Source organism: Hippocampus zosterae, chromosome 11 (genome assembly GCF_025434085.1).
Source record: "Hippocampus zosterae strain Florida chromosome 11, ASM2543408v3, whole genome shotgun sequence".
Classification (NCBI taxonomy): Eukaryota; Metazoa; Chordata; class Actinopteri; order Syngnathiformes; family Syngnathidae; genus Hippocampus; species Hippocampus zosterae.
In genome coordinates, this window is record NC_067461.1 from 11,387,500 (window position 1) to 11,406,277 (window position 18,778).

The 18,778-nt window shown below is 38.7% G+C and overlaps 1 protein-coding gene across 1 annotated transcript in view; it reads right to left on the minus strand.

Annotated features, from left to right (window-relative positions):
• lmbrd1 (LMBR1 domain containing 1) overlaps positions 1 to 18,338 on the minus strand; it is a 39,005-nt gene extending 20,667 nt beyond the window's left edge. Inside the window, exons 1-7 of the mRNA XM_052080572.1 lie at positions 18,173 to 18,338; positions 14,920 to 15,096; positions 11,735 to 11,798; positions 5,472 to 5,569; positions 4,672 to 4,739; positions 3,544 to 3,632; positions 236 to 309 (exon numbers count right to left, since the gene is read on the minus strand). Coding sequence (XP_051936532.1) covers positions 236 to 309; positions 3,544 to 3,632; positions 4,672 to 4,739; positions 5,472 to 5,569; positions 11,735 to 11,798; positions 14,920 to 15,096; positions 18,173 to 18,238 — 636 coding nt within the window. The 5' untranslated portion in view covers positions 18,239 to 18,338. The remainder of the gene's footprint in view (positions 1 to 235; positions 310 to 3,543; positions 3,633 to 4,671; positions 4,740 to 5,471; positions 5,570 to 11,734; positions 11,799 to 14,919; positions 15,097 to 18,172) is intronic.
• Positions 18,339 to 18,778: the final 440 nt, after the last annotated feature.

Genomic DNA, 18,778 nt, shown 5'->3' on the forward strand with positions numbered 1-18,778 from the left:
CAGTCGGTTTAAAAATAATAATAAATCAATAACTTTGTGGGGATTTGTCAAATACATGAAGATGCAGACACCAGTGTGACTCCTTGATGTCCTTTACAGCAACAAAACTGTTATTCAGACGATATCAATGTGAAAAGGTGAGAAAAACAATTACAATAAAATGCAAGCATAACACAAAGTACATTCAAAAGTAACAAATAAAGCATCATGACAAAACATGGCACTCTCAACTCACTGTGTAAGTGATCACTGCCAGCATCCCAATCAAGGTCAAGGAGCTGATGGAGAAAGCCAGAGCAGGAAGGCCATCTGCAAGTGGAAAGACAGCTTTTTGAAAGACAGACTTCTGAAAACAATAGGACCTTATCATTTTAGAGGAACTTCCATCAATGCAATCCTGTAAAAACGTCTTTGAGAAACAACAGTTTACGAACAAACGAATAACATTCTTCTGCCGTTGAAGAACCATTATTTTTTTTTTTTATTTGATTTGTTACCGAATTTTCTGTAAACAGTTTCAATATGTTACGTGCTTCCTACACAGTTCCCACACTGAAGCGGATTCCGCATCGACACGTCAAACTGTTTGGCTTGGCGCAGTTAAAACGAATTGTTCGTTTAAATCACTTCTGACTAGGACCCATAATAACAATAATGGCTAAATAAACAATAGCTAAAGCATTCGGTGGGAATAAAAAGTAAACAGGTTGACAGCTCGCTGAGTTGCACAAGCACGGAAAGGAAAAAATAAATAAAAATAACGCCCCAGGAAGTGTTTGCTTCAAGTGTCTGTACAGAGCAGTTGCGCTTCAGTGATAAGCCATGCCTCGCACATAGCATAAAGAGCACCATATTGTTGAATCTGTCAGAAATACACCCACACTAAAGAGACAAAGAGAGCAGGAAGAAAGTGAAGAATGTTAACTAAATTTTTCGGGCTGCAAAACTGTTTAAATGCAAGGCTTTGCTACTGGCTGTACGTGTTTGTCAACGCTATTTCAATGTTCTGTGTTATTTAAAAAAAAAAAGATTTAAAAAAAAAACTGGTGAGAATGACAAGAAACGTCAGCTATTTACTGTTGCTTTATTCTTTTCAAGATGCTGCTGCTGTGAAATTGTTTGTGAGGAAACACCAAGTCTCAGCCTTTGCTTTCATCAATGAGACGGCTAAGAAACTGGCGTTTTAAAAAAATTTAGAAAAGAAAAAAGCTTGATCTGGGAATATAAGTAAATGGAGTTGAGGAGTGCCACCTTTGATTGAAGCATAAAGGGGACCACCCATCAGGCAAGGGCAACACTAGGTGTCACAGCAGCTGTCAAAGCTGGAGTTAGAAGAGGGGGATTGATGAACAGACTGATAGCCTCTCTCCCCTGTCAGGATGCCACCTGTCATAGGCTTGTGTGTAAAATGCTACACAGTTGTCATTGTACAGATAGCCCTCATCCTCTCAGAAGCAACTTCACAGCGCAGAGAGCGCCTGTCAGCATGGGCGGCTCTCTACTACTTCACATTCTCCTTGATGGGGGTGGCGGCGTGTTCCATTAGGGAATATTTAAGTCATTATTCAGGGCCTGGATAATGTGTGCTGTTTATAGCATCTGTCATCATCTCTTGGAGGGAAGTCGGGGGTCATTGTGAAAAAGGAGGCTTGAATTGTCGAATTATTTCAAATAATTAGAAATGGGCTTGATAGTACGATTGCTTGTTTGAACAAGTGGGAAAACTAAAGAACCGTCAATGCATTTTCTTTTTCCAAAATATGTTGGAATACAATATGAGATCCTCTCTCACTTGGAATGTTGGAAGGCTTTCTGGCAGCGAGCGGTATTTGTGAATGTAACAAAATTTGACATGGCTGGCTTTTTGTTGCTCTTTCAATGACAAACTTGTTTCAAATGAATAAATTCCACCACTTCTGGTTATAGCCTCAAGCGTCAAATTCTTGAATTGTGACACAATTAATCAACCAAATCCTTGGTGTAAAGTATAATTAAAGCTCAAAAAAATGTTGGTCTTTAAAATGTGGTATAAATTCACATTTTTCTAAATCCTCTGATTAGAATTAAGTATTGATCAAAATTATTTTTTATTTGATTGCATTCACCTTAATATACTTATAGGAAGAACCAACAGTATACCATACATTTGGGATGAGTAATAACATTTTCCTCAATTTCATTCACCTAGTTCCTAACACAGACAACATTCACCATTACTGTGTATAAATGAAGGTCTTTAAAGCATAAGGGTATAATGAGGACATTGTCATGAACATAATATTTAAATAATTTCGATCCAGTGACCTTATTGACCAGCCATAGAGACACAGTCAGCAGCATTATGTGCCAAACATTGCTTCCCATAACACAATTAACCTCCCATCTGGAGGGAGTAGAGAGAGGGGCGAATTATAACAAGGATGATCCTCACATTTCCACCAAGGCAGTCTGGAAATTTCCCACTGTGCCAAGGGAGGAAGATTAGGAAGCATGGCGTGGGGGTCCATAGAGTAAAAGAGGCAGATGGTTCAACTTCCTTCTTGATCTGCATATGGCAGAGGTCCAGAGGACTCCTAGGAGTTCACATTTGGTATTTTCTGCCAATTAGAATGTATATAGAAGCATATAAGGCGATGTTCAGTTCAACAAGTAAGACACCTGAGGACGTCGCAGTCACTGTTTTGTGATTAACATTTTTAATGCAACATTTTCTTTGGGATATTTTCATTTCAGAAGTCACCCCAAAAATCTGCAGAGAAAAAGTGCTGATTCAGTGTAGAACAATCCTCAGTCTCCACAGAGCAAATCTCGATTCAATGGCTTGAAAGATGATTTTACGCAGGTATTAAAAACACGACCCAAAAGGACCAGTTATGAAGCATATTAATGTACTAATGAAGTTCTTCTAGGAAAAACCAAAAGACTGAGGAACATTGTGGTTGGAAATCAATCAACATCTCGTTGTCGCTCTAGGGCAGATTTCTTTCATAACAATAAAATTAATAAAATTGGGCAGTGTGAGTGGAGCGTGTCTGACCGCGATATATAGCTGCCGCAGTGAAAACTACATGCAAATATAATATTCGACACCTCGCCGTCATTTTCAGACAGCTTTCAATTCCATGGAGAGCTTTGAAGTCCGCGGCAAATTCCGCGATGGTGGAATCACGGATTCCTGCTGAGACTATTTCGATCACTTATTCTTAAAATGTAATTTTACAAGGAAACTTGCTGCAAAGTGACCTTGGATCGGACAACCAGATGGCAACGCAGCTCTTGTGAAATACATTTACACAGGGCAAAAATCATTATGATTGCTTCATTGATGTTGTTACACGATTACAAATCAGCTGTGGCCGTTTTTTGAATGACATTTTAGACTTTTTTAAAATTCCTGTCGCGTCATTGACATGTATGCAAACATGTGAAATAAAGGTTAACATGAGCAATTTGTGTGACACAGCAACACATTCTGTAACCAGCAGCAGTACACTACAAAGTCTGTTCAATAAAGTTGTCAGTCTATAGAAGAACAGTACTTACGACCACTGCCAAGCTCTTCAAAAAGGTATTGAACTTTCTCCCACTGCGTGGCATTTTGCTGTGGTGGAGCCTCGAGTGGCACAAATGCTCTGAAAAACAACAACAAAGATTTGCGATAGTTTTGGTTTGCTTGCATATGTTGGAAAATGTGTTTTAAAAATAGTTTAGTAAGAATCATATTGCACCAGAGAAAGAGTCAAGTCATCTGGCCTACCGGTACTTGTTTACAGATATAGCATACAGCGCACAACGCCGGAACACACGCCGTTGCTGAATGCATTGAAGGTGCCGTAAGAATGATATTGGGCATTTTGCATGCACGCACAGTACAGGTGAAACAGCAATCACCGTTGCAAATTAACACAAGACCAGGCTTGACCACCCAAACTGCATTTCAGTCAGGTGTTTTATAACATCCATCCAGTGCAGACCCCCCCACCCCCCGAAAAAAGCCTTGCCCAGAGTTCCCACGTAATCTATACAGACAAAAGACTGCCCCTTTCAGAGCTGAAAGGTTTTGATCACAATTGTCTACATGTGGCAGTAAAAGGTCAGAGAGCATTTAAAGATAAACAAAGCTTTGTAACATCAAACAAGAGACTGCTGTGTGAACTCGCTCCCAACAAAAGGTTGTTTTTTCTTGGTGGCTGAAAAAAAGCAATTCAGGGTGAAAGCTAACATGTTATTAAAATAGAGAGACTGGAACTCTTGTCAGAGCAAAACACCAACTGTTTCAATCCATGAAGCAAACACTTAGATAAATTAGTGTGCCGCGAGAGATCATCAGCTGTGGCGCGTTATCCATATTTTCAATTAAAAATATGTTTTGTTAATTTATCTTGGTATTCACCTAGAGTAACAGGAAGAACAGAATGCCCTTCCACTAGATGACAGAACGTTAATCTGTGTATCCACTTTTTGTTAACCGTTTGCTAAGTGGTGTGCCGTGACGTATTTTCTGATGGGAAATAATGTGTGTTGACTCAATAAGGGTTGGGAAACACTGGCCTAGAGAACAAATACACTTGACAATGCACATTACAGATTCATTGAGTTAAAAAAAAAATTGTTTCGCGGAATGGTCTTTGTGAAAATGCAGCAAGAGAAGCCACCATGCATCTCACTTACCCAATTAGTAGCAGCAATACACAGACAATGGCAAATCCGACTGTGTACTTGATGGCGTTTTTAACTTGCTGCAGTGAAAGAAAAACAAACTGGTCAATCATGTCCATGAGCACGAATACAGACACACTCACCGAGTGCATGCTGCGAATAAACGCGGATACATCAAAGACGCAAAATTCATTCAGAGTAAAACCAGCCGACAGAAAAGTTAAACAGCCAACAATGATGGCTTGACATTATGACTCAATAGCCCCAAATACACCAGTTGGCAGGTCAAAGTGTCAATACCATGCAGGCTGTACTCAGAAATTCGATGTACAAATGGATCTGCTGGTAAATAATGACATGACTGCACACGTGTCAAGCAGCAGGTTAACAAAACAGTTATAGATCTGGAAACGTTGGTACTGCTGCTTCTTATATGATGCTTTTTAGCACCTGATATTAGTGTGGGTGTATCTGTGTAGATTGCTGTTTTTTCATGGTGTATCTTGTTTGTATATGTCTAGACATTCACTTTGTCAGTCTACAGCAGAGCCGTTCAATTCAGTGCAAATAAATTCAACATGTAATTTCATCCGAATACTGTCCTTATGACTAAAGACCGTTGTTGTTCTCCTTGTTCTATTCTACCTCACGACCCGCATTATAATGCAAAATGTCCTTTTTTTTCTTTTAAATCAGGAAATCTTTAGATCCGTGTTGACATTCCATAATATCCTCCCACAAGTGTTAAGGAACACGACTTAACAATACGATAAGTCACAACTGCAAAGACATAAGAAAAGTGAAGTGTTTACCGAGCATCTGTTGACATTGTCATCATCTCTTTCTTCATAGTAAAAATAAACGAAAGGAATCCATAGAAACACACACAAGAGGATGATGGAGTAAAGTGCTGTGGACAGACATTAAGATCCAGAATTAGTCTCGTTCATCCCTCTGACCATTGTCAACACGAAAAACAGCAAAAATGCTCAAACTCAATTTCTCAGTAATCCCCCCCCCCAAAAAAAATTTTTTTTTAAAGTGCCTTGTATTTGAGTATTTCCGGTATACTGTATTTCTCAGGTGATAATTCATCATCAATAAATATGACTCGCCTCATGGAAGCTTGAAAAAATGATAAGATGTACTCAGGAAATCCAGTTGCAATGATTTTTTTTCCCATGACAGATTAAGGCACCAGTGAGTATGCGGCAATTATTTGTGGAGAATATATTTCACCTTTTCTATGTTTCCACAAGCATACACTAATACATTCTTTCATCTCAATCAGGTTATTAAAATATAAATGTCAAAAGATAATAGGAAGTGCTCGAACATGACTTATTAACTTTTTAGGGACGTCCTTAAGACAGCTTTTATCACTATTCAAACAAAAAGAGAACCCTAAAAAATCTGAATAAAAATGTTTAACAATATACCAAGTTTTATCAAAATTAATGATGACATTTAATTGACAGATTGACTGTTGTAATACTGATGCGAATGAACATTGAACATTTTATGGTGAAAATATTTTGTAATAATTATTGTTACAATTCCCCATTGAAAGAAAATGACAGCTCCCATACGGTAAATAAAATAACTTGCATCTATGCATCTATGACCAAAAAAAGTATTTCAGCAGCAAGGCTTCAGTGACCGACGACACTAAACTGCTTTTGAGGAAACATTTTTTGAAATGTTCATGTGAATCCAAATTTCAAGGTCAAATGGTCAAGGTACTAAAAATATGCACCAATATTCTAAACGATTCGTTGTTGAATTCCCTTTCCAATACTACCTGTCTTGTGGAGATGGACCAGGTAGTTCCTGAGATACAAAGGTTCAAAGGAAGGAGGCCGCGCCCCTTTTTGCTGAAAATGCCCAAATTTGGTGGTCCATAGCTCCCAAAGCGCTATTTTGATGGACCTAAAATTTGAGATTTTGTGTTGTCCCACCACTATCAACAAGGAAACCAAACTTAAACTTATTTTCAATAAATATATCCTTATTTCTCCACTAAGGTATCTATTTACACTCATTATAATGAGATAAAATGGTTTTAGGGTGATGTCAAGAGCCAATAAGTGAAAGCGATGCTATAGTACACAGTCACTGGCATACGATTGTGTGTTAAGGCAATGGGTCAAATTAGTCATAACACCATGAATATTAACATACTGAGAGAACGGGTCACACTGCATTACCATACATCATTTGTTACTCTCCAAGATTATCTTCCACAGGGTCGGAACAAATGGCTGGGGATAAAAGTTCAGCACATTTATTATCCCTTTTTGACAGAGCAGAGGACAATATCATTGAATGTTCTCGATTACAAGTTCCCCATGTTTTGCATGGTGTGTTGCATTTTACATGCAGAGAATGAAAAGAAAAAGACACATTTTCTTCAATGTCACATATAACGTATGTAGGCATAATAGCCTGTGCGTAATGAGGATGCAGTGTGAAAACAGTCTTGAATGTGTGCCATGAAATATATCATTGATAGCTGCAGAATCCCTCGCAGAGCTGTAGAAGGCTTAATGAGAAACATTAGACCGTTGTCCTCACCCTACCATGGCTGTCCACAAGGGTATTAGAACCTAGACTCTCGTCCATCGCTCGCAGGTGAAATATATTACATTTGAATTCAAAGCCAGCAGACATTTCTCTCTGAGATGCTCCCTGACAAAGGACTCAAGAGACTGATGAAAATATCTGTCTTTTCAGGTTCTTGCTGAGAGGTATGGCAGTATGACAAGAACTTGCCTCTCTGCTTAACACCAGGGAGATACCTTGTGGATAAAACTGTATGAGCGAGGGCTGGACGGTTTTAAACAGCCCATTAGTACCTGTCTCAGGGGCCTCATCAAACTGAGAATATAGTTTAAACTGCTCAGTATTGTATGACGAAACCACATGACAGAGGCTCGATACTTCTTCAGGTTATGGTTGGTACAAAGCTATAGTAAAAGTGACAGCAAAATTGGTTCTAAAACCACTGCGCACCAAGCAAAAAATTGTTTGTCTGAAACCCTGAGGCAGCTGATCATAAGGTAGGGAAATGTGTGTTAGAGCCCGCTGATTTTTTTTCTCCGATATTTGGCAGAATAAGATAATGATAACAGATTAATCGACCGAATGATTAAAGAACCGAAAAATAACCATTTCTGCTATCTTAACACTCATCGCTCGTTTCTATGTTCAATGAGAGATGAAAACTCCGTGTAGATGACACTTTGGACATTTACAGTCACTAAAGGTTTCAAAGAATGGATAAAACCTGAACACAATGTCAGTACTTAATTGAGTTGGGAATTAATAACCAAGAATTAAATGCAACCAGTTCTCCCGGATTCGTTTAGAAGAAGCAGAAACAAAGAAGGAACAAGAGAAAATGTGCGCACGTGGCACGTAGCCCCTCCCCAACACCAGGGCCAAGGTGCGGTAGCTCAGCACGGGCCCGGCGGGCGACAAAGATCGGTCGGCAGTGTTGCGCTCTGTGCTGGAAGCCGCCAAACACGAACAAAGACTGTCCAACAACACACACCTTGAATAAGTAGGCTGGAAGTGTGTGCAAGCATTACGTTTGCAAGTTGTAGACACAACTTGCAGGAAATCAAAATTGAAAAAAAAAAACCTTTCTTCTGTTCATTGCAATATGTGTCTTAAAATAATGGAGTGCAAAGGAGGATGCAATTCAAATATGATCCAACACCTTTGGATTCACGGAACAGATATGATTGTGTGCACCGTATTTTCGACCTTCCTGTGCTGCCTAAATTCAAGTTTGAGTATGTAAACATTGAGCCAATAAGCCTAACTGGAACTAAAACAGTAGGTAAACACAAATGTAAATGGCCAGCTAATATTTAGCTTACGCCTCATGCCCATGACACAGCAATTCTGGCATGTCAGCATTTTTTTGTTTGTTTTTCCACATCGCGTGTCATCTCCTAAGAGACTCCACAATTTGTTCTTCGACACTGACCAATAAAAAAAACCCCAACAAAACGCCCGCCGTCACTCTTGCTCCATTTATATCCATATATATATATATATATATATATATATATATATATATATATATATATATATATATAGTATATAGTGTACATACATATATATGGATATATATATTTTTTTTCCGCACACACATATATGCACACACATAGACATTTCCAAGAGGATGGCATCCTCTCTGGCTCCTCTCCTGCAAATGGCATTAAAAAGGAGAGAGAAATCCAATGATTTATTTAGAGGGCCCAGGGGTATTTTGCCCTGTTGCTTATGGTTCTTCTACACCAATGCTTTGAAGTAGTAAACTGTCGAAAGAAATGTATGAACGGACCGAGCGGCGAGAATGAATGACTAGACTTGCTCTCAAAGCCGGGGGTTCATCAAAGATCACAAAAGCGATTTGAGCTTGGAAACCAAGTGGCTTTTTTGATAAAAGTCATTCATTCGCTTTCTCAGGTTTCCAATGTAGCGGTTATGACATGTAATATAGATGGTATTTATCCATAAATGTTGAAATGACGTAAACACATGGACAAAAATGGTTGTTACCGGTACCTGTCTGCTTCTTACGATTTTTCTTAACATAATAATGATAACAAATACTTCTGTTGAGCCAAATTACTACTTTTGTCAGATTTGACTGTGGTTTTTCCTTACATTGTTCTGTTTTTTGTTTTGTTTTTTTTCTCTCCATATGTGCATTCTGTGAAAAGATTAGTCACATAAACAGTCTGTCATACCTGTCAAATTGCATTGTGCAAAACCATTGCATAATTAAAATAAAATGCATTTTCTCCAGAGGAAGCATAAACAGATCAGAGTTATTTTGATTAACAATGTAATTGTAAAAAGAACACTAGACAGGTGACATTTCTTCTTTAACACACTAAATCATGTATTCAGTTTTAAGGAAAGTGAACTTGAAAAGGTTTGAGCTCTGCATCCAACACACATGGAGCTTGGTCTCCACCTACTGGTAAATAGAAAAGTGAAATGTTTGAACAATGAGTTGAAACGGGCATCAGACATAAAATTGTTGTATTTGCACAGTGTCAGCCAGCAAAGTCCTCTTATCGAATATGGGTGCCCATTGGCAGGAGATATGAAGGTAGATCACTCCAGATAAGACATTGGATTGCCAAAAGAATATAAATGTAAATCTTAACAGGCCTCAAAATGGGCTGGATCATTGTAAATGTCTGGAAAAAGGCACAATAACAGTGACTCGATGGCTTAATATTTCCAAGCTGGAAGCACACTTGCAGATTGAAAAATTATTAAATGTTTGCGCCGAAATTGCGACATCTTCATGTATAAGCATACATGTATTCTGATCATCCGGTCAAACGTAAAAACAAGAAACTGAATCCATCCTAAACTTCATTCACCGTGGGTGTGTTGTTTGGACTGGTGTACGAGTTGGGCTGTACGCAGCCTCAAGAGCATATTTGGATGATGTCGGGCTCACACTGACAGGGGTCCAATCTGTCCCTTCAGATTTTCTTTCTGCTGTCATGACCACATTGCAGGAAAACATAATCGAAAATGACCAATATCGTCTGAATCCAGTTTAGGATCGACAGTGTTGCAGGGCACATAGAAAGAAGCACTGAGCCAAACTAGACGTAATGTCTTTGAATTAACTGTCACACAGCGATTCAGGGTCAAATACTGCAAATTGTTAAAGCACAAAATTGCATCCCTTGATGCACGACAAATTTAACTGCTCCTCCATAAACTTGTTTTACAGACAGTTTGTCCAACAATTGAATTAAAACACTGACGCAATACATCCTTCGTGATGAAACCAACTGAATTATTCATGTCTTGTGTCTGATCTGAAGAAAGTTTATATTTGAAGTTATGTTTAATCTAAACCAGATATTCAATCAATTTTTTATATCCGGTGGACAACTGATTACAGTCCCTTAAAGGCTGAACTAACACGCACTGAAAACAGTCTTTGAAAGCCGCTTTGAAAGTTTATTGTCATATAACCAGTGGAAGTAGTTCATTGGATTGAGCTGTCGAAGCAAGGAGACAGCTTGTCATTTCTTAACAGACGGTGCATAACAGTGTTGCTTGGAGGCACTTTAGGCTAGCAGCTGTTGGAAAATGTGTGATAGTGTCTCTGGAATGGCTGAATTTGCTGTCATCAGAGACAGCAGACTCAAAGCCAAACACGCAAGCCAATCACGGAGACATTTCAGCGCCACTACAGTTTTATGTTCGAGAGTGATAAGCAAAACAGTCTGGATTTGGGCCCTCTTATTGTAATCATGGACAAATAGTCTTATTATAAACATTGTGGGCTCTTTTGGGGGCTGTGTTCTTTCAGGTATTTTTTGGAACCTCATGCGGGATATGTTATGCACAGTGCAATGGAAGTGAATGACGGTAAACAAGAGAATTTATTCCAGGTTCAAACTTTTTCTCTGATAAAGCCTTTTTTTTTTACTTTACAGGTGATGTTTTAAGTGTTAATTTAACATTCCTAAAGGTCATGTAAGTGGAGGGGCAGTGAGTTAACAACTGTTATAATAAAACTAAAACAAAGGGAAAAGTGCTCACTCCTTGAGGGCCGCCTGACTCATCCTGTATATTGTAGAGGCAACAGGACGGTGTCTGCAGAGCGACCCTCTGTCTCGTGGTGTTTAAAAGCTATTGCTGGAATGAACGGTTGTGTCATGTAAAATCACTGTTTTTATGTTCGCATTTGTCACAAGCGGAGTCCTTGGCTTGGCAATTGTGCTTGATGAGGTGATGAGGTGATGATGCACACAATCTTTAGGGGTGTAAGGAGGTCAACATTGTAGGAACGAAAAGAAACGTAAGAGGCCCAGAGTCAAACTACTGGTAGATAAGATTTATGCATGAATGGATGATGGACCACAGCTCTCACAATCAAAATAAAGGATATACAGTCTCAAGTCACGATGGGAAAAATATTGTGATGACAGAAATAAACTCTTAATTGGAAATTTAATCAACGGCTACATTTTTAACCACACATGTAATATATCAAAGTGAAAGGATAAGGGAAAGTACTCACCATAATAGCCATAAAGGACAGTATCTTCAATCTGGGCTCTTGTCTCATTGTTGACAGCCCATTCCTAGATGTTGAGGAAAAACCGGCATGACAATCATGAAAAAGATATCATTTAAAGTAAATCCAACTTAAAAAAAAACCTAGAGATGCACCAAAACTGTTTGGCCAAAAAGTCCACTGTTTTGTTGTGATGAAGCACTCTGTGGGCTCACTAATGCAAAATCTCAGTTGGTAACCGGACAGGGATAGCCGCCGTGCCTACCCACGATGAATCTCGCAGATGTCAACGGGACGCTGAAGTGAATGGAAGTGGGTGGTGAGTAAATGAGTGTAAAATGTCCTCGCCGCGGCAGTCGCCCACAAGCCCAGGGCGAGAGGGCTGCCATGGCCGCCGTGGACTGCCTGACCGGCGGTTGTGAAAGCATGCATATCTCTCGGAAGGAACCAGAGAGCTGACACTTCGTAGGTACGTGCGTACCCGCGACCGAACGGTCACTTGATGAACACATGATCAAGCATCTTGAGTGACAACGGAACAGCTGTTTTCCATGTTTCGCCACTTTACATGTGACGTAGAAAAGGTGTTCTTACTTCATTACAGTGATGTTTGTTCCTTACTATGCATTTGAACAACTCAAGACTGTTTATTTTTGACATTTTTTTTTGTAGCTGCATGGCAACTATTAAAAAACATGTCTAGCCTTCTTGTTTAGCCTTACTTCCTAATTTTCTACATTTGTTGCGTTACATTGGCAGATTATATATTTTTTTCTAAAAGGAGGCATTTCACTCAGATTTTTTTTCTGTACAAATTTTCAAATGTTTATTGTAGTTTTAAAATTAAGATTTTTTTATCCAGAGATTTACCGATGGTTATACAGTACGTCATGAGTGGAATTAAAGCAATATTTAATAGATCTGACTGACAATGCTAGTCTTGTGTAAATAGAAATGTATCCACACATTCCTAAACTAGGAAAAAACTGGCAAAGTGCAGAAAATGAGCTAGCAAGATTTTGTAATGTCTTTTGGTGGTTCGGCTTTCGGCCTGGTGTTCCTCATATGCTATTTTTGGTTTCGGGCAATTTTCATTGTGGTGTGTCCCTAAATGTGACACATGTGACAGGTCTGCTTTGCAAATGACAATCTGTTCTCAATTGCCATATACGTAAGAAGACATTTTAAATAAATTAATTAGTCAACATTGGGTTTGATACTAAATTCCCAAATAACATGCACCAAATTGCTTGTTCGCTCAAACAATCTGCACTCTGTCGGACAGTGAGCTGCACATGATTTATTAAGATTGCAATATTTTACGATGATGCCAAATGGCAGGTACTTAATTGAAAGTTCACTCTAATAGATTATATGCGCTAAACTCAACAGGTGTAAAAGTGATAGAAAAACGTCATAGTCAAAATAGCATCTTGTGATTAAGATGGTCGCGCTGATGCATGTAACATTTGCAAGAGAATCCAAGAACCCAATATGAAGCTCAAAGTAATGGAATTGGAAGTGTTGATGGAAGACAAGCATATTCATCTGTTCCAGAAATGTGACACTCTGATCATTTTGAATCCAGCAACCGCATAAAAGCCATGTTTCTCTTTTTGTTTGTTTTTTTTTTTAACTTTTTTTAACTCATACCCATTTTGCATAACATGCATTTCAAAGTTGTGACAGGACACTTGAAAATCTGTCTGGGACAGGACACCACCAGACAAATGACCCACAAATGATGTGAAGAAATACATCGCTGAAAGGAGTTTTGTCGTATGCGACTGGCTCCAAGTAAGCCCTTAAATCATTCAAAACCTCCAAAATTGCATTGCTGAAAAGAAGATATCACGATAATGTTTTTTTCTGGCATTTCAAAAATGTTTACTCGAGCGGAAAAGATGCGTTCGACCCGTCCGCTCTCACTTTGCTATTGCTCTTCCATAATTATGGCTACACAGAAAGTGCCATTTTGCATCTCCCTTTCATACACAGTGTTGAAGACCCCAAATCAGCCATTACAAAATGTCTTCGGTTTGATTAATCACACTGCACATGCTAAATGATTGAATTTGCTTATACTCCGGCCAAAATGCACAAAATGATCTATCTGCACATCAATTTAGAGCATATGCAATCCTGGGAGGCGCGCCCTGTCAGTAGATGAGTATCCACATCTGTTTGCGAGAGCAATCATGTTCGCACCTATTTTTTCGCCAAGCAAATCTTTAGTAAATCACCACCGTTGTTTCTAAGAGTGATGACAGACCAAACCTACAACACAATCAATCCTCTTACAGTGCCTAATGACCAAAATATTATTACCGATAAACATAAGATAAATGCGGCCATGGTGAGTAAGAATATCATGAACTGTACTTGAAAAAATAATAATAAAATAAAAATCCTGAACAAAGGTAACGACAGGCGGTGTAACTTAAGTTTCAGACAGGTTATTCATTCTTCAAGTAAATGTACAGTATATTTATTAAAATCTGATCTGCACGGAAAGGTGGGCCAGTGGTTAGCATGTCGATCTCACAGTGCAGCGGTCGAGGGTTCGATCCTCGTTCTGGCCTTCCTGTTCAGAGTTTCCATGCTCTTTCTGATCTACCTAACTATCTGATTAAACACAAGAAACTTAAATCACTGTTACTCACAATGGCCATGATATTTGAGTATACGTGCAATTGTATACACGCCAATTGATGGGCCTATTTTCGAAGTCAGGCTCACATTGATCCAATGTTTGCAGTTGTCCAGTCATTTTTTTGTGTGCGTGTGATTTTCCCAGATTCTGTAACGCTGCCTGATTCTCAGTATTGTTGCACTGATTTTTTCCCATCATTAAAAAAAATGGCCAATCCCAACTGAAAATGCGGACTTCATATTTTAATTTCATCACAAAACAAAACGTAGTGCTTGGTGTGCAATCAATGCAAACACAGCCCAACAATATGAGTTTCTCCTAGCCCACACAGAGCAACAAACACTGTCTTCAAACACATACAAGTCTAACAGAATTCATGAGCCAAGAAATGAATTAAGCTTTAAGACTAGACAAACAATCCATATTGCTTAGTTCTGAAAGAAAATTACAAACTATTTAAAAGGTGCCTGAGGAAACCCAATTTCTTTGATACAATTTAGCGAGGCTATTAGCAGAGCTGATAACAGATACAAACCTTATAAGTGCCATTTGGGTACTTCATGAAGGAGACAAGGAATATATCCACAGGAAGAAGTGCAGAAGTTATTAGCGCAATAGCCAGTGCGCATATTGCCGTGATGGTTGAAACAACTTCACTCTCCTGGCGACTTTGAAATTTGCGGATGTAGACCCAGCAAAAAGCAAGGATGACCTTAAAAACAACATCAAATATACATTAATTCATGCAGCATTCAACATGGATGTGACTCGTCACATTTAATAATGCAAACACATGGAACATAAGATTAACATTCAAGACATTTTTTTTCTCCAGTTCTTGCACATCCTCATGCAACCCTCTCATTTATGCAGACTTGGGACAGAGACTGGAACAACATTTTATTGGGGGAAAAAAAAAAGATTGAATCACTGGTTTAAAATTTTTGATTTGTTTGGGTGTTTTCTTTCTCTTGTCGATAATTAATTCAGTTGTAATCTTATGCTATCTTCAGCAACATAATGAAAATGTGGCTATTCTATCTCAATTTATGTTTATGTCTGCCGGGATTGCATGGGTTTTCTCAGAGTACTCCAGCTTCCTCCCACGTCCCAAAATCCTGCATGTATATTAATGACTATAAATTGGTCATCAGTGAGATTGACTGGTGACCAGTCCAGAGTGCACTTTGCCTCTCATTTGGGATAGGTTGCAGCTGATCCATGACTCAAATGAAGACCACAGAAAATGGATGGCTAGATGACAAGTGTGCTCTCTCACCCTAACCAACCCAAACATATGACAAAATGTAATACAGGTACTTGAGACTGTGCTATATCGCAGATTACCTACAGCGCTGCTATGTTGTGAATTTTGGCCGGATCCTCTTAAGCATTTTTACACACACAAACACACATACATGCGTGCACACACACACACAGTACAGGCAAGTCCAAATTTTGATTTTCAGCATGTTGTGCTGCAGTGCTCAAAGACATGCAGCATAACAGAAGAGATGTTTTTTTCTTTTTGAAAAGCAAGACTTAGAAAAGAAAATTCTCCAAAGACATTGCTATAAAATCACAAAGACAACCAAATACAACCATGAATATTACTGAACTTTAGTTATTTGTTGGGGGGGGGTTCGGCCACACAGAATAAAAGCCCCTCATAACACCACAACTCCCCAAAAATATTCAAGTTCTCCATGGTCTTGAAGACGGAAAACTTAAGTGTCAACCCTGGGGCAAGAAAAAGAAGGGGCACAAAAGGTCCCAAAGCAATCACCAATAAAAGTTGTCACTCCCAAAAAAAGAATAAATACTGTCTACACATGTGGCTAATGGGGCATGTTATAGCTGCATGTGTGGCTGCTCCATGTGTTAAATTAGCAGTTATTTGAAAGTTTAGAATTCACAAAACAAGCATGCTAATTTGCATCAACGCATCTATGGCATTTCACATTATACATTTGCATTAAGCTAGAGCAATTTGGTTCGGAAAAAAATTGTATTGCTCAACATTTTAATGTTAAATAATTTTAAAAAGTCACCTGTCAATCCAATGATGCCCAAAAATAGCACTGTTAAACAAAATACACTTTGACTGGGGGAAGCAGGATCAATCTTGCTTGGTTGTAGTTGCTATCACCATTTTGTTGTTGAATTTGAAAACACTACTGATACAAACAAGGTAGTGGAATGGAAAAATTCTCAAATGACAAGGTCAAATTCAAGGCACACATGCAGTAGGAAGCAAGGAGACTTCTAACACTCGTCTCTTCAGATAAAGGGCTGCCACTTATTGACAGGATCAATTAAAAGACAAGCAGCTTTAAGCCCTCTTGCTTGTTTTGTTTTGTTTGGTTTTTCCAGGTGATGATGCTAGCTTTGCATCCAAATCAGATCAACCTGTGGTGGTGTTGAAGTAGAAGCCACTTAGTAGTGTTGTAAGAAAGTGCAGCAACGTTTTTGACAGCCAGACTGTTTCTGGCTAATCCAATAGTCGTGGCTAATTATGCATTAAACCTGCTGAGCTACTTTAAAGGCAGTCACTTGAGCACAAAGTGCTCATTACGGTACAGTGTCAAGCACTGAACGGATGTGTAAAAAAATCGCTTAACATCACTTAATGACATAAAATTGCCATTAATCGACTCATGCCCACTTTAACCTCTGAAAACACCAGAATGATAACTCCAATATTTTGGATTTTATAGATGCTAAGCCGTTTTCTCTGGATAGACGCTCACTATAGAGCAAAACCTAATGTTGTTTAATGTCAGAAAAATGCAATCAATCGTCACCAAAGTTGGTATGGGTATCTCTACATACGACAAATTCAACCTCAGAAATTATTAGGGATGTCCCGATCATACTTCCTTGTTAGCCATCAACCTCAGAAATTATTAGGGATGTCCCGATCATACTTCCTTGTTAGCCAAGTCCAAATTTGAGTCTTTGATTTTAAGTATCTACCGATACCGAGTTCAGATTTTTCTAAAATGAATATGGAAAATACAGGCTTGCATACATTGAATGTGTATGTTATATGTGGTTCTATATATGAATATATTTATAGTCGATGGACCATTCCACCGAATCGATACCAATTTGTCTGAGACTCAAAATAACTAAAAGTTTTAGGTTTCGTTTTTTCTTTTAATAATGTTGATATTGAACAACTCAAAATGTGTAATGCTCAGACTTATTTTTCATGTTATTATTTTTGTACTGAAATTCTTTGGGGGTTTTAAACATTCAAATTACCAAATACAGGTGCAATAGCTATGACATTTACGCTAATTGAATGTTAACTTTACAACAAATACATATCACTGACTGACTCCATCACATAGCCTCCTTGCATTATTAGAGCAATAGATGTTTAGGTTTTGATGGTGGGTTTGTAATCATGAGTGTACATACGTGTTAAAAATGCAATATGCATGTAAACTATGATCAACGATTACATTTTTTTAAATGCGCAATATGCAATATTCTGGTTGCAATGTTGAAACAAATGGCCACCGTTCCATTACTCACTTACTTGAATATGAATGTACAGGTAGTAGACTGTCTAACATAAAATAACAACCGTTGCTTGGGGAATGATGACAAACGTTGACTATATCAAATCCAAGCGACAGTAGTATTGTTAGTAAACGTTAGCCACGGTGGCTCGAAAACACACGAACGTGACAAATCAAGAGGTCGCAAAACGGTGTCAGGCAATGTTTCTTTCACTGTGATAAATTGTGGTACAATGAAACAAGTTAACAAATGCTCACCAAAAGTATAAAGGTGAAAATAGACCAGCCAAGAGCCGACTCGGAGAGAAAAGACTGAGCCGCCATTTTCACTTCCTCCAATAACAAAACCACGTGGTTTGAAACACGTCATGGCGCAGAAGCTCACGTCGGCACGACACTTGTGTTCTTCGACGTAACTTGTGACACGAATCGAATCTCGTAATACTTTTTACGGCTACAAATGGAAACAATGTGAGGAAAAAACGGATTAGCAGTAAATAAGCAGTGGAGGGACATGTATTTCTGACGTGGGAATTCACCAGACTCAATCCACTTCAAAATTATGGAAATTAAGAGGAATAAATAACATTTACACAATTTAATGAACAAGTTGGCGTTTAGAAAAAAAAGCACAATTTGTTCTTGCCACACAAAGTATCTGGTATGACTGGTCAAAAAAGAAATGTGCAAATTTCCCCCTCAGAGAAAATCCACCCATCAGTCCATTTTCTGATCCGCTTATCCTCACAGGGGTCGTGGGGCATGCTGGAGCCTATCACACCTGTCTTCGGTCAGTAGACAGGGGACATCCTGAACAGGTTGCCAGCCAATTGCAGGGCGATGAAAACTCAGAGATGTTGCTTG